This window comes from Eupeodes corollae, chromosome 1, assembly GCF_945859685.1.
Source record: "Eupeodes corollae chromosome 1, idEupCoro1.1, whole genome shotgun sequence".
Lineage (NCBI taxonomy): Eukaryota > Metazoa > Arthropoda > Insecta > Diptera > Syrphidae > Eupeodes > Eupeodes corollae.
This window is the reverse complement of record NC_079147.1, coordinates 280968350-280982276: the sequence shown is the minus strand read 5'-3', so window position 1 is coordinate 280982276 and position 13927 is coordinate 280968350. Positions and strand designations below refer to the sequence as shown.

At 37.4% G+C, this 13927-nt stretch overlaps 2 protein-coding genes across 4 annotated transcripts; one reads left to right on the top strand and one right to left on the bottom strand.

Annotated features, from left to right (window-relative positions):
* The first annotated feature begins 3701 nt into the window (after window positions 1–3701).
* LOC129953915 (spermatogenesis-associated protein 17-like) lies at window positions 3702–6125 on the top strand. 2 transcript variants are annotated; one of them, XM_056067459.1, is made up of 5 exons: window positions 3702–4212; window positions 4274–4333; window positions 4389–5227; window positions 5293–5688; window positions 5753–6125. In XM_056067459.1, exons 3-5 carry the CDS (start codon window positions 5091–5093, stop codon window positions 5979–5981), a joined length of 762 nt encoding a protein of 253 aa, XP_055923434.1. In that variant the 5' UTR covers window positions 3702–4212; window positions 4274–4333; window positions 4389–5090; the 3' UTR covers window positions 5982–6125. The 2 variants fall into 2 exon arrangements, with proteins under 2 accessions (XP_055923434.1, XP_055923433.1); XM_056067458.1 differs by lacking the exons at window positions 5293–5688; window positions 5753–6125 and having other exon boundaries at window positions 4389–5073.
* Window positions 6126–10179: 4054 nt separating this feature from the next.
* LOC129953916 (hydroxyacylglutathione hydrolase, mitochondrial) lies at window positions 10180–12173 on the bottom strand. Of its 2 annotated transcripts, none has more exons than XM_056067461.1 (3): window positions 12063–12173; window positions 11146–11261; window positions 10180–11085 (listed from the first exon to the last, which is right to left on the bottom strand). In XM_056067461.1, exons 2-3 carry the CDS (start codon window positions 11227–11229, stop codon window positions 10363–10365), a joined length of 807 nt encoding a protein of 268 aa, XP_055923436.1. In that variant the 5' UTR covers window positions 11230–11261; window positions 12063–12173; the 3' UTR covers window positions 10180–10362. The 2 variants fall into 2 exon arrangements, with proteins under 2 accessions (XP_055923436.1, XP_055923435.1); XM_056067460.1 differs by lacking the exon at window positions 12063–12173 and adding an exon at window positions 11594–12056.
* Window positions 12174–13927: the final 1754 nt, after the last annotated feature.

Here is a 13927-nt window from a genome sequence, read left to right as displayed (position 1 = left end):
AACAGCTGATCAAAAACAGCTGAGATGTCAAAAAAGGCATCCAGAAATTTCTGGAGTATGTAGGTATCTGACAGAACAGCTAGTATCATAATCAGAGAGACAAAAACTAAACGTTAGTTTTTTCTCTCTGGCATGGTTGAATTTCAAGAACCTTGAAAATTGATTTCAGCTTTTTGTATTTGTTGGTAAACAAAAAGATACAAAATGTTAGTTGAAGTTGTATTTTAGGATGTTCTGTACATAATAGACAATGAAGAAGCTATTTGTCTTCGAATTTTAAAAGGTAATTATGATCTATTTTTTAAACTGTAAAATTGACTTATTTTGTTCTCGTTTTATGGATGACCATAGTCTTCGTTTCTGTTAGGATAGTTTTCTGTTAAACTTAAATCGTTTAAAACCAGAAATTTCGCAGAAAATCATTAATCGTACAGAACTCCAATAGAGCTAAGAGGAATCACTTGAATTATCCATTAAATGTTTTATCTTACAACAATTTTGACTTCGAAGCTTAAATGTTTTTCTGCTTTTTGTGAACATCTGAAAGTTGTTTTTATTTTTTGACAGCTATCCAGTTCGTTCAATACATCCATACATACATCCATACCCTATCCAACACGAGATTGAACGCAGCCATTTAAGTTTATTGTACAATTGACTGCAAAATTAGTCAGGAAAAATATTCCCCATCAAGTCAAATCCAATTATGTCAAAATGCCAGCTAATCATGGGTTTCTATTTAACGGAAAGCTGAGATTTATTTCTCTATAATTTATTTATTTTCTACTCAATGATAAAAGAATTCCTGAACTAAGAAGTGTTCAGTACTTTTTGGCAAAATAAAACTGAAGGTAGAAGTTTGTGAAGTAAAGATCCGAATTTGAAATGTTTGACATTTGAAAAACTAAATATGTAGTACGTTCGAAGAATGCAATTGACTGCAAATTAAATCCCTTAAATTGTCTGAACCTGCCCATTCAGATTTAGAAACAAGTCCAGTTTAATATAAAAAATAATAGATTATTTTGACACTGACTGCTAGAAATATTTACAGGAAACTTTAAGCACTTAAAGCTTTGAAGCCCAAATAGTTCGCTTCTTGTTTCGACCAAAAAGAAGCAATTAACGATGTTAGCAAATATGCGCAAAAATTTCAGGAGTCTGTTATCCTAAGGAAAACATTCGTAGTACTCTTAGCCGTTTACAAAAATGTGATTTGACCTTTTCCAAATTATTTCAAGGCTTAATTACCAATGTTATACCAACTCGATTAGGAAACTATTTAAGAATTGAAGATATCATCTAAGTATTTCCTACAGAGCTAAATCTAACTACTGCGAAGCCAACCAAAGCAGCCCCTTGAAACGACTTCTAGAGCTAGGAAAACGAATCTTGCGGTGCGGCGTTGAAAAGAAAAATGAAGGAAATTTTGTTTGATACATTGAGGCAAACGAAATATAAAACTTTCGTAGACTTTCCTTAACATAACCTTTAAAATGTTAGCAGAATGTTGTCGAATTGAAGCTCATATTTTCATATACTTTAAACTTCAAATAACCCCATACAAAAAAGTCGAACATTCATGAATGAGACGCACCCAATGGCCATACGAGTTTCTGCGCTAAGCAAAATTAATTGGTCGCCAAACATTGACACGGTCTCAATAATTATTTTAGGATCTTTAACTGGTCATTATCCTTCCTCGATAGTGATGTTGACGCCAGTACTGATATTATGACAAGTTTAATACTCCTGGGAATGAGAACTTAAAAATATTTGGTCATTTGTAAAAAACATGAGAAATTCTTCCTCTTCATCGGTTCCTACGCTCGTTGTCAATGACACACTTTTTGTTAGCTCTTTAGAGAAAGCTAATCTCTTTCCAAGGCTGGTCCGGATGGTATTCCCGCTATTGTTCTGAAGAGGTGTTCTCTAACGGTGGCAAAACCATTGCGTAAGCTTTTTTATCAGTCCTACTAATCAGGTCTCTTTCCGAGAGGATGGAAAACTGCATTTGTCCAGCCCATCCCCAACAGAGGCGAATCTTCTAATTGCCGACCGATTACACTTACGTCCCTTCTTTCCAAGGTCATGGAAACGCAGATTAATTATCAGCTCAGAAAAAAAATCTTGAAGATCGAAAGCTTCTTAACGACCGTCAGTACAGCTTTCGAAGCAATAGGTCCACTGGTGATCTCACCGAACAGTGGAGGAAATCTTAGATATTTAGATATTTCAAAAGCATTTGATAGGGTTTGGCATCAGGCTCTCTATCGAAAATGCCTGCTTTCGGTTTTCATGAATCCCTGTTTCAATGGATTAGTAATTACCTTTCGGATCTTTCAATAAAAAAATCTGAAAAATATTAAATAAAAGCTGGTGTGCCCTAGGGCTCTGTTCTATCTCTAACACTTTCTAATTTTTATTAATGATCTCCTCACTGCAACTTCTAATCCAATACATTGTTTCGCTGACGATAGCACTCTTAGCTTTTCATATTCGTTTCCAGACTCACAACACTACTCTTAGGATGTGGAACTGCAACTACAAAATATGATAAGCTCATTAAATTCCACCCTAAACAGCATTATTCAATAGGGATTAAAGAACCACGTGGAATTTAGTGCTTCGAAAACCCAATGCTGTCTTGTATTGTTAAAGCGCGATATCCCCCCTTGCCATTATCCATGGATGGCACTTGTATCAAAAAGACTGAACATCTCGATATTGCCGACATACACGATGTCACCAAAAATGCCGCAAAGTGTTTGGGTTTCCTTAGGCGATGCAAGAAATATGTCACCCCTTCTGATCTGGCTGCTATCTGCAGGACTTATACACGTCCAAAGCTTGAGTATAACTCCCATCTTTGGGATGGTGCTCTGCAACTTACTTAAACCTTTTGGATAGTATTGAACGTAGAGCATTTAAATTGATATGAGAATATCATCATAAGTTCATTTACTTCGCTTGAGCATCGTCGTAAGGTTTCTTATCTGACCGTTTTTTACCGATATTTAAACGGTTTATGCTCTAGTGAAATAGCCAGGTGCATTTCTCCCCTTAAACAGTTCAACCGTAATACTCGCGCTTCTAGGAATGCTCATCTTGGGCCGTACTGTCAAATACAGAGATTCGTTCTTTAGCCGTACTACGCGAATGTGGGATGTCTTACCACACTCTGTCTTTCCTAGTCATTGCAATATTCAGGAATTCAAAACCAATGTGCACCGACATCTCCTTTTAAATCCTCTCTCCTCTTCGCAGTGCTCACACTTTTTTAGTGTGTGCTTATTAATAAAAAAATTCGGACTAGTAAAATTTAAATTTTAAGTGAATATTTGTATTTTTTATCAATTAATCTGGTCACCTAATGCATCCACTGTATTCAATCTTATCTTCCCCCAGTATAGTTGAACTTCTGCCGAAACAGAATTGATTAATGCATGCCATACCTTTACCTAAGCACATATGGGGTTAATCAGCAGGTTTAAAAGTAACCCTATATGTTTGATTATTTAAAAGGCATTGTGTACACACATGTGTATTGTGTACACCAACACATTAAAGTACTTTTATGTGTATGTGAGTTTGCGCTCAAGTAAACTAGTTTTCCCCCGGTTGAATTCATCTTCTGCATGCGCTGGCACATGTCAGAGAGTATTTTCGATGTTTGCCAGTTTTGAAATGGATTTCTTATCTAAAGGTGGTACTGCCACGTTTTATTGTTTTCAATCAATGCTAAACTAATAAATTAAAAAAGTGCAAACAACTGTGTATTATTTTATATCTGCGATGGAAAATTCCGGACCTCTTAATGGTTGGACGAAACAAGAAACTCTTAAACTTATTGAAGAATATAAGAAACATTCAATTCTGTACAAATTTGACCATCCCGACCATTTGAAGTCGAATAAAAAAAAGGAAGCCCTTATGGCAATAGTTGATGCTTTAAAGTTTCTAAAACCAAATGTTACTGAAAACTCAATTAAGACAAAATTCAAAACCTTGAGGCATCAATTAGCTAGTGAGAAAAAGAAAATTGATAATTGTACTAAAACAAATGAGACTTTTGATGGATCTCAATATAAGCCAACCCTGTGGTGCTATGACGAGTTATCCTTTTTATTGAATGTGAATGACGAACAACCTCCTTTAATGACAGCATTGAACACAACGTCGACGTCATCGATAAAATTCAAAAATTTACGGGTAAGAATTCAAAATATTGGGATTTCTGGGGATATTGGTTTTTATTCACCTTCCTGCACAGATATTCAATGAGAGCCAGTTTGAGGATTTGACAACAGAGGACTCGGAACAGTTTGTAAGGGTAAGATAGATGTTAACCAAAATACTCAATTATTAATGTTGTGTTTCCTTTCCAGAAAAAAAGAATCAGACAAGACTCTGAAATTGATACATTTCAAATGACCATCAACAAGTCTATGGATATTATAGAAAGAATCACAGCTCCAAAAGTCATATCCAAAGAAGAAGCATTCTGTCAATACCTCAGCACAGAACTTAGAGCTTTAAAATTTGAAGAAAGCTTTGACGAGTTTAAAATGTCCGCCATGATTCTATTGCAAAATGTTAAAGCAAACGAAAAAAAAACTATTTCAAAGAATAGTTATGTGTGGAGAGATAAAGGTTCTCCAGTTCTTTCTCAAGCAGCAACAGCAGTTGCAGAAGCTCCTGTTTCTATGCCAATTCCTATTCAGTATACTAAAAGGATTGACAGTGCATCAAGTTCTGGTTCTGTAAGGTATTCAAGGAAAAGGACAAGAAGTTCTTCTCTGGATTCAATATTAGATGAAGACTTAAGTAATCACTTTGATGATGATGTTGTAGTCGTATGCGATGTGGACTTTCCTAAACCAAACTTCAAATGTGAACCTGAAGTCGATTTGTGAATTTTGTTTTATTTCCTGTCACTCAAAAAAATGAAAAAATTAATTTTAACGTTTAACGCTTTGTTTTACATTTCTTCCGTATCAAATCTTTGGGAGCATAATTATTAATTTATAAATAACCATTTGTATGTTCCTGTGTTGCTGCTATTTTAACTCCATAGAAGAACAAGAAGAATGGAAAATTTGTCCTCCTCATCCCTATACAAAGATGAAGATCAGTACCCCGAAGAGGAGTACGACTTTATTGATGAACCTCAATATGCAGGAATCACAGCGACCTGGCTTCGTAAAGCCATAGCAATTCTCTCGCAGTTTGTTTAGGAAGAATGTATTTTAAATCAAAATTTGATTTTTAACTTCTTCCCGATCTTTTTAGAGTGGCAGAATCAAGCTGCCACAAAAAGTTCAAATCTGCTGTCAAAATCCAAAGTCTATTTCGAGGATGGCACATGAGGAAAAAAATTGCCTTATGGAATGAAGCAGCTATCAAAATTCAAAAAATCTGGCGTGGGTTTCACGGCCGTTCGTTATTTTTCCAAATTCTAGAATCAACAACTCAACGACGAATCAATGAATATCATAATAAGTCAGCAATTATCATTCAATCGACTTTTCGTGGTTACTTTTCAAGGAAATATATCCATGATCATTTGAAACTGAAACAACTTCAGTTGGAAGTAACTACTGAGTTACTCAAATGTGTGGCACTACAAACACGAAAACTTTTCAAACAGCAACATCTTCCGGGAGTTTATTCTTTACGAAATTCCAAGTATCTAGACGTTAAGTTTTTTAAGCTTTTTCTTAAGATAAAAAATTATTTTTCTCTTTATTAGGTGTGAAAAGAACGTTAACAAAATGTTGACTTTGCTTCAAGTGAAAACTTACAATGAAAAAGTAAGAAAGTCTCTAGAGAAAGAAAAGTTGCTTAAAGAAGCTTTTAAAAAATCCATACAATCAAACGATATGACCCCAATTCCTTTTGGAATTTGTGAAAACTTTGCTGATGCTGAGGACCAGGAAGATAATTTAACAACGTCAGCTAAAAAAGAAATAGAGCCCTAATTTGTTATATTATTAATTCCAACACAAAATCTATAAATTTATTAAATTCTTTTTAACTTTGTGGTTCTTATTAGGAATTTTTAAGCACATTTCTTACTTAATAATATTTTAAATTTAATGTGAAAGTAAATCTGTCTGTCTGTTACTCAATCACGCCTAAACTACTGAACCAATTTGCATGAAATTTGGTATGGAGATATTTTGATAGCCGAGAAAGGCCATAGGCTCCTTTTTTCCCGGGAAAATAACGCATTTCCGGTGGCCGATCGCTTTTACGCCTGAACAGATTTAAATGAAAATTTGGTAAGGAGATAGTTTGAGACTTAAGAAAGGACACAAGTTACTTTTGACCTCGGAAAAACAACGCATTCCCATGGGAAAAATTACTTTCCGGGGAATATGATCGCTTACGCGGTAGACGAGACAGTTATCGGCCGGCGCGGTGGGAGGACGTCACTGAGTGGGTCTACCCGAACAGGCACAAACGTTAGGGCACACGCGCGCCGTTGTCGGACGTATGCAAATTACAGAGAAATCCTGCAAACATTTTATTTGTCGTGTAAATTTAATTGTTTCTTTAATACTTGGTGATTTACTCGGTTTGTCTTTCATCATTTAATTTACGAGAAGTATTTAGGTAGTTTTAAGTCAGTTTTCTCTTAATATTATTACGTGTTTATTTTTTAGTTTTAAAATAATAATTTTAAAATAATAAACGCTATTTTACTTACTTACTTAAGGTGGAGCTACAGTCCGGGCGGACCTGAGCCTCAACCAACATGCGTCTCCAGCCAGCTCGGTCTGTAAGTTCATATGTAGCTGTCTCCAGCTTCGCACGCCGAGTCGGTTGAGGTCCTCTCCCACCTGGGTGTGCCACCTAAATCGAGGTATTCCTCTACTGCACCGTCCTTCTGGATTGGATTCGAAGACCTTCCGGGCTGGAGCGTTTATAACAATTCGCTCTACATGACCTAGCCATCTAAGCCGTTGGACTTTAATTCTGCTAACTAGGTCAGAGTCGCTGTACAACCCGTACATTTCGTCGTTATATCTTCTCCTCCATTCTCCATCTATGCGTACGGGACCAAAAATCACCCGAAGAATTTTTCTCCCGAAGCAACCTAAGACGCTCTCATCTTTCTTTGACAGGGTCTAGGCCTCAGCGCTGTAAATGAGAACAAGCGATTTACAATAGTTTTTCTTCGTTTGATTTCAGCGCTGGTGTCGGTGCCTAGGTAGACAAAGTCCTTAACTTCCTCAAAGTTATAGCTGTCCATGGTGACGTTTTGTCCAAGACGTCGTTGTTCAATGTCTTTTTTTGGTGTCAGCATATACTTGGTCTTGCCCTCATTAACCACTAAACCCATCTTCTTCGCTTCCGTCGCAATGCTCAAAAACGCTCCACTGACATCACGTTTTGATCTTCCAATTATGTCATTATCATCTGCGTATTTGAGTAATTTGATAGACCTTTGGAAGATTGTGCCTCTAGTGTTGACGGTTGAGTTTTACAGTGCATATACTTGTCTAAAACATTTTTTGACATCAAATGCATCGGTGAAATCTTTTCCTACCTAGATAGAGCAGCATGCATTCTCCATCGTCATTCTGCACAAACGGATAAGTTTGACAGGGATGCCAAAACTAGACATTGCTCTGTAGAGCTCATCCCTATAGATGCTGTCATACGCGGCTTTAAAATCGATAAAGAGAAGGTGGGTATCGATTTGAAGCTCCTGGGTTTTTTCCAAGATCTGTGGTAGTGTGAATATTTGGTCCATAGTGGACTTTCCTGGTCTGAAGCCACACTGATAAGGAATTATCAGGTTGTTGACGAACAGCTTCAGACGTTCACATAATACGGCAGAGAGGATCTTATACGTAATGTTAAGGAGACTGATGCCTTTGTAGTTGGCGCAATTTAGAGGATCTCCTTTCTTATATATCGGGCATACTATGCTGAGATTCCACGCATCGGGCATGCTTTCTTCCGACCATATTTTGCAGAGTTAAGTTAAGATATAGCTATCTTTACTTCGTCAAGGTCGGGTAGGCGGAATTGTTAATCTGCGTCGCCTAAGTTGAGTGGTTCTATCTCCCTTACAGCGGAATTCGTTTCGTCATCGTCGTTATATAATTTGGAGAAGTGATCTTTCCATATTCTCAACATCGACTGTGGTTCTACTACGATGTTCCCTTGATCGTCTTTACAGGCTTCGGTTCGTGGCTGGTACCCTTGGGAGGTTTTTTTTACCTTTTTGTAAAATTTACAAACCTCATTCCTGTTGTGACATCCCTCTATCTCCTCGATCGCGCGCTTCTCATGCTCTCTTTTTTTCCATCTCTGTTCTGTGTTCCTCTATCTCCTGTGTTCCTCTCTCCTCTTCTGCTCGAAGAGCTCGCGAGCAGTTCTGGTCCTTTTGTGCAGCGCCGTTTTTTATTCCTGCTGTTTCGCTGCGTGCGCTTGCCGGCATTCGTCGTCAAACCAGGGGTTTCGCTGTGGTGGCCGTGTGTAACCTAGCACTTCAGAGGCGGCATCTCTGATGGCTGCAAGGCAATGTTGCCACTGGTTTTCAATGCTTAATGCAGGAAGCATAGGACTTCTTAAGAGGTTATTAGAGACTCGATCGGAAAAGGGCATGGCAGTCTCTTGCGATTGTAGCCGTCTAACGTCGAATCTAATCACAGTACTTCCTTGTTTTGGCTTGGATCGGGATATCCGTAGCGGTACCTTGGGTACAACGAGGTACTGGTCCGAGTCAATGTTGGCCTCTCGGAATGTTCGGATATCCTGGATACTAAAGAGGAGTGTCGTGCGTCGATCGCAATGTGGTCAATCTGGTTGACGGTTGATTGATCAGGAGATTTCCATGTCCCCTTGTGGATATTAAGATGTGTGATCTACGTACTCGCCCCGCAGCGAAATCGATCAGCCTGAATCCGTTGTTGGAGGTGGTGTCATGCAGGCTGTATCTCCCGATTGTGGCACTAAAGATGTCTTCTCTTCCTAGCTTGGCATTTAAATCTCCTGAGACAATTTTAATGTCATAGCCAGAGCACTGCTCATATGTCTTGTCCAAGAGCTCGAGGATATATACGCATATAAGGCTTATGTTGGCGAATTTGGCCTTGATGCGGATTGTTGTGATCACACTGTTGAGACTCAAGACTTTTTGCCTGAGTCTAGTTCCAAAAACAAATCCACACCCAAATAGACGCTGTCTTTGTTCTCGGTAGCAGTCGCCGTAGTATACATCGCAGTCTTTTAGTGTGCGTTTGCGTTTGCCCGGTCCATCCCATCGCACTTCTTGGATGGCGGTAATATCTGCAGCAGCTTAGGGCTTCCGCTAATTGTTCGGCTGCACGTGGTATGTTAAGGGACCTTACATTCCATGTACAGATTCGAAGTTCGATGTCCTTATTTCGTTTGCGAGGGTTGTCAATAGTGAATCCGTCCGTATCCGAGGCCAGGAAGTCAACCCGACGGCACAACCCCCAACCTGGAGGGCCAAATCCTTAATATAACTCGAAGGACGGGGAGCCGGATAAACCGCTACTTACAGGCCTGAGCTCCGAATATGTCGAAGAAGCCCCATAATGTGTTCACTAAGTAGTTCAACCATACTGGAACTGTAGACGCCACCGTTGATTCCGTCTCGAGAATTCGTCCGATGCCGCCTGGATAAGGAGAGGTGCCTTAGTGGAAACACCCCTTCCCACCTCTCTCGTTTGCTGCCCATAACAATTTTCCACTGGGGTTAGAACCCAATCTCCAGTTGAGGTACTAGGCACCCGATGTTCACCGCGGGGATGTGGGAGTAGTGTTGCTGAAAGTTGCAGGTGTAAATTTGGAAAAAAACAACTATTTTTCGCATTGACAATTGTATGTAGCGTGCTCACGAGTCTCAAACCAACAAAATCTTTACGTTCTGGCCAAGGAAGGAAAAACAAAAAACGTGGTATATAAAAATGTATTGAAGTAACCTATCTTCTTCTCAACCCGCCAATGGTAAGCTACTGTCTGTGAGACCGGGTGTCCGAAAAAAATGCGAATTACTTTCTTCTCCGTTATTGTTTTTTGTTGAACTTGAATTTGTATATTGTAATAAAAGAACTTCCGTTGATTTAATATCATTGCTTCATTGTCAAGAATATAAATTTAAAAAAAAATAACAATCTACTGCGAAATACCGTTAAATATTTTGTTTAAACATTTTTATTTACAACAAAAGAAAACAATAAGATTCCAATTTTATTAGATATAGCGATAGAAAAAGAAAACAAAAATCAAATCAATTTGTGCGTTTTACTTCTAAGAAATTCTTCCTTCTAGAAATTACCCAAACCCCCAACCCAATCCATCCCTTCATTCGAATTCCATTTAACCCTTAAACGAATCCTTCTCCTTGCGCAGACTTCGCATTGTCGGAATTGGTTCCTTTTCGCCAGCATGCTTCTGAACCGACTCCTTGTGAACTCTCATAAATGGATTCCATAATTTCTCCTGACCAATTGTCGATGGAACAGTTGGACTCGATTCGGCACGCTTCAGTTTGCACCATTCAATCCGCTTGAGGACATTCTCATTCAATGGCTCAACATGCCTAGCGTATGAGAGGTTCTGAAGGGAGTACTCATGGCCACAGAAGACCTGCGTTTCATCGGATAGAGATGATAGTTTTTCAATCAACGCTGAGTACATTTCCTCAGCGGTTCCTTCGAAAAATCTTCCACATCCGGCTTGGAAGAGTGTGTCTCCAGTGAAGACAGCTTTCTCCCCGGCTGGCGATTCGACATAGTAGCAGATATGCCCGACGGTGTGGCATGGAGTGAACAAGCAACGCACACTCAGTTTTCCTATTTGGAAAGTATAGTCCTGGCCGACTTTATCGGTCAATGCCCCAATGCGGTCGTCACCGCCATACACAACTAAAGGACTTGGAAATTGCTTTACCAATTTCTCGTTTCCCCCAGCGTGATCCCAGTGATGATGGGTGGTGAGAACTTTGGTCAACTTCACTGCTTCATCTTCCACCGCCTTAATGACACAATCAGGATCAACTGGGTCAACAATTGCGGCTTCCCTAGTTGCTGTATCGATGATCTAGAAGAAGATTACATAAACAACAGTATTACAAAAACAAAACCTTTCGAAAGAGTTTACCAGATACATGAAGTTGTCCTGTAAGGCTGGCAGGATCTTAACGTGCATATCGCTCATTTTAACTTCCTCAATTGAACTATGCATTCCTCTGATTCCAATTTTCCTTAGTTTTTGACCTAAAATTGTTAAATATTTTCGTTTTAAATTCAAAATCAAACAACATTCCAAAAGCAGCGACATCTAGTTGTGATTCTACATAACCAACACCATCCTAGACACAAGCCATCGGTTAAAATGAACAACTTATTGGAGGTGACAGGTGAGGTGAGTGAATCAACCCTCCTTATCTCACTTGATAACGATTTTACCCCAAAAACAAGCAAAAAAAAACAAATTCTTTGGTTTTGCGATGAAAACAAGAAATTATGAATTTGAAACATGCAACAAATGAAATAAACAAACAAATGAATGAATCTACTTTTGGTTTCTTTTCATTTGCAAAACAAACCTCTAAAATATGCAGCTGTTAAGTTTTGTTCTACACGCAGCGTAAGACGCCGCCACAAATTCGATATCATTGGATAATTGCACGCAAATAAATCGCTAAAGTGTGTGATTATGATTTTGTTGGATGATTAAGAGGCCAAATTTTGATTCGACTTTTATTTCAGTGTGCTTCACTTTAAGCTCTACAATTTATTTAAGTCCATTTAAAGGAAATAGAATTAAATAAAATCAAAGAAAGAATAGGACAACTTTTGTGCGGTGAGTGTGAAGTGTGTGGGATGGCGGCTGCCGCTGCTGCTGACTTGAGACTCTACTTAGTTAATGTTTTTATTTTGTTTATATTTTCTAAGAAAAAACTAAAGCAAATGAAACTAAAAACACAAAGCCAATAAGAACTGAGAAATGAAGAAAATCAACGAAATAAATTATATGTAATTTAAGGATTTTGTAAAATTATTTTTTCTTCGTACACGAAAAATGTTGAGAAGTTTTTCACTATTTCACAAATTAATAAATTTTTCTTTTTAATTGTTGTTGGTGTTTCGGTGACAGCTGACAGGTGACAAGAAGATGTAATTCTGTGGAGTCTACAGTGTAGAATGTGGAAAGTAAATGCGTTTACATCTGAGAGTAACTGCAAACATTTACTAGGGTTGGATAACACTTTTCAGAATTTAATAAAAAAAACTAGAGAATGGTATATTTTTGGTAAATGTCCACTTATCTACTTTTTCAGCTGTTATAAAATTAAAGTAAGAATGAAGTTTGGCTCAAATTTTCTTCAGTGAAGAACGAATTTGTCCACAGGTTTTTGTTATTTGATAAAAATGTGCAAATAAATAATATTTATCGTAGTTCTAGGCTAAGTAAACTATTATATGTATATTTATATGTGAAATGAAATTTAAAATACAATTTTCCATGGAATTTTCTACTTACCGAAAGTTAGGACATTTAATAATATTGCTAGTATCCTATTTATTGACCTTCTGCAATAAGCCAACTTCAAGTTGATTCTTTATCGCTACTAGCTCTTCTCAACGATCAGCGGAAATATGGAGAAAGTTTTGAACTTCACGTTTGTATTTTGTTTATTTTGTCAAACTTAATGAAATAGATGTCTTAGTTTCTATGAAAAAGAAAACTTGTTGAGGACTTATAGGTTTCTCCAAAAAGTGGCTTCATCTATCAGCTAAATAATATTGCTTAAATTTTCCTTGAACAATTCGAAAATGTATAAATTATTTTCTGGCAAAAATGCGATTGTTTCGTTGTCATGATAAATTAATACAAACATTTTTTTTTGTGACTCTCATAATACATAAAAGATCTTATTACCATGTAAAATTAAAACGGAAATTTGTATTTTACTTCTACAGGAGATAGCAAATATCTTTAACTCCACTGTAGCAATCTCGGGCCAAAAGAAAGGCTAATATTAAAAACTAAAATCATAAAAATGATATTATAATTATTCATTCTCTATCCCCAAATATTGAGAATACAAATTTTACAAAACAAAACATCAGCCGTCAATCTGTCATATTCATTTTTTAATGACACTTTTAAAATTTAGTGAGCCAAAAATGGGCATTTAGTTTTAAAAGGTGTTTAAAAGCTTGTTTACTTTAAAAACGCTTGGTGAAACCAATAAATCCTGTTCAATATATAAAAGCTGTTTATAAAATTGGGCATTATAGATTTGTAGAAATAGGTCAAAATACGAGGTTTGTTCCCAACTTTGACCAATACTGCCAACTGCTGCCCAAATGATATTCTACGCTACACATAATTTGGTCGTTTTGGGCAGAAGGGATCCTGACAAATTCTGACCAAGAAAGTTGTTTGGACGGAAATTGTTGGTCTGTCTATCGTGTTACGAAAGTGTCCGCTTGTTTTGCTCCGTGGCGGACAATTTTTGTCAAAAAATCGTTAGATCTTTTTTTACAGCTTTCCTCTCTCTGAGAGAATTTCATCCCCAATTTTCAGAATTTCACAGACCAACAATTTCTGTCTAAAAATCTTGGTAACAAACCTATAGCGTAGATTTTTGTCATAAACTTTCTTAAGGCCAAATCACATGTTTACACCAACTGATTTATAATTTGTGAATGGTTTGGAATGATTTCTTGACACTTTTCCAATAACATACATTTAAATATTGGCATTTTTTTTCTTTCGCAGACTTCGCATATCATCGGATTTTGTAATCCATGTGAATATTTAAAATATCACCGTTTTCAAAGAATTTACTCAAGAACAAAAACATGCTTCTCCAGTTCGGTACCTAGCTAGCTGTTTTCAGTTTCGGACATCAAGTTCTTTGAGGTTCTCT

What these genes read in the sequence shown, in the direction of transcription:
- LOC129953915 (XM_056067458.1), top strand. Translation starts at nt 3,796, where the DNA reads ATGGAAAATTCCGGACCTCTTAATGGTTGGACGAAACAAGAAACTCTT. An exon ending in TAAAATTCAAAAATTTACGG is followed by an intron (nt 4,213 to 4,273) that starts GTAAGAATTCAA and finishes CTTCCTGCACAG; the next exon opens with ATATTCAATGAGAGCCAGTT. An exon ending in ACTCGGAACAGTTTGTAAGG is followed by an intron (nt 4,334 to 4,388) that starts GTAAGATAGATG and finishes TTTCCTTTCCAG; the next exon opens with AAAAAAAGAATCAGACAAGA.
- LOC129953916 (XM_056067460.1), bottom strand. Translation starts at nt 11,663, where the DNA reads ATGATATCGAATTTGTGGCGGCGTCTTACGCTGCGTGTAGAACAAAAC. An exon ending in AACAGCTGCATATTTTAGAG is followed by an intron (nt 11,262 to 11,593) that starts GTTTGTTTTGCA and finishes TAACAATTTTAG; the next exon opens with GTCAAAAACTAAGGAAAATT. An exon ending in AGGACAACTTCATGTATCTG is followed by an intron (nt 11,086 to 11,145) that starts GTAAACTCTTTC and finishes ATCTTCTTCTAG; the next exon opens with ATCATCGATACAGCAACTAG.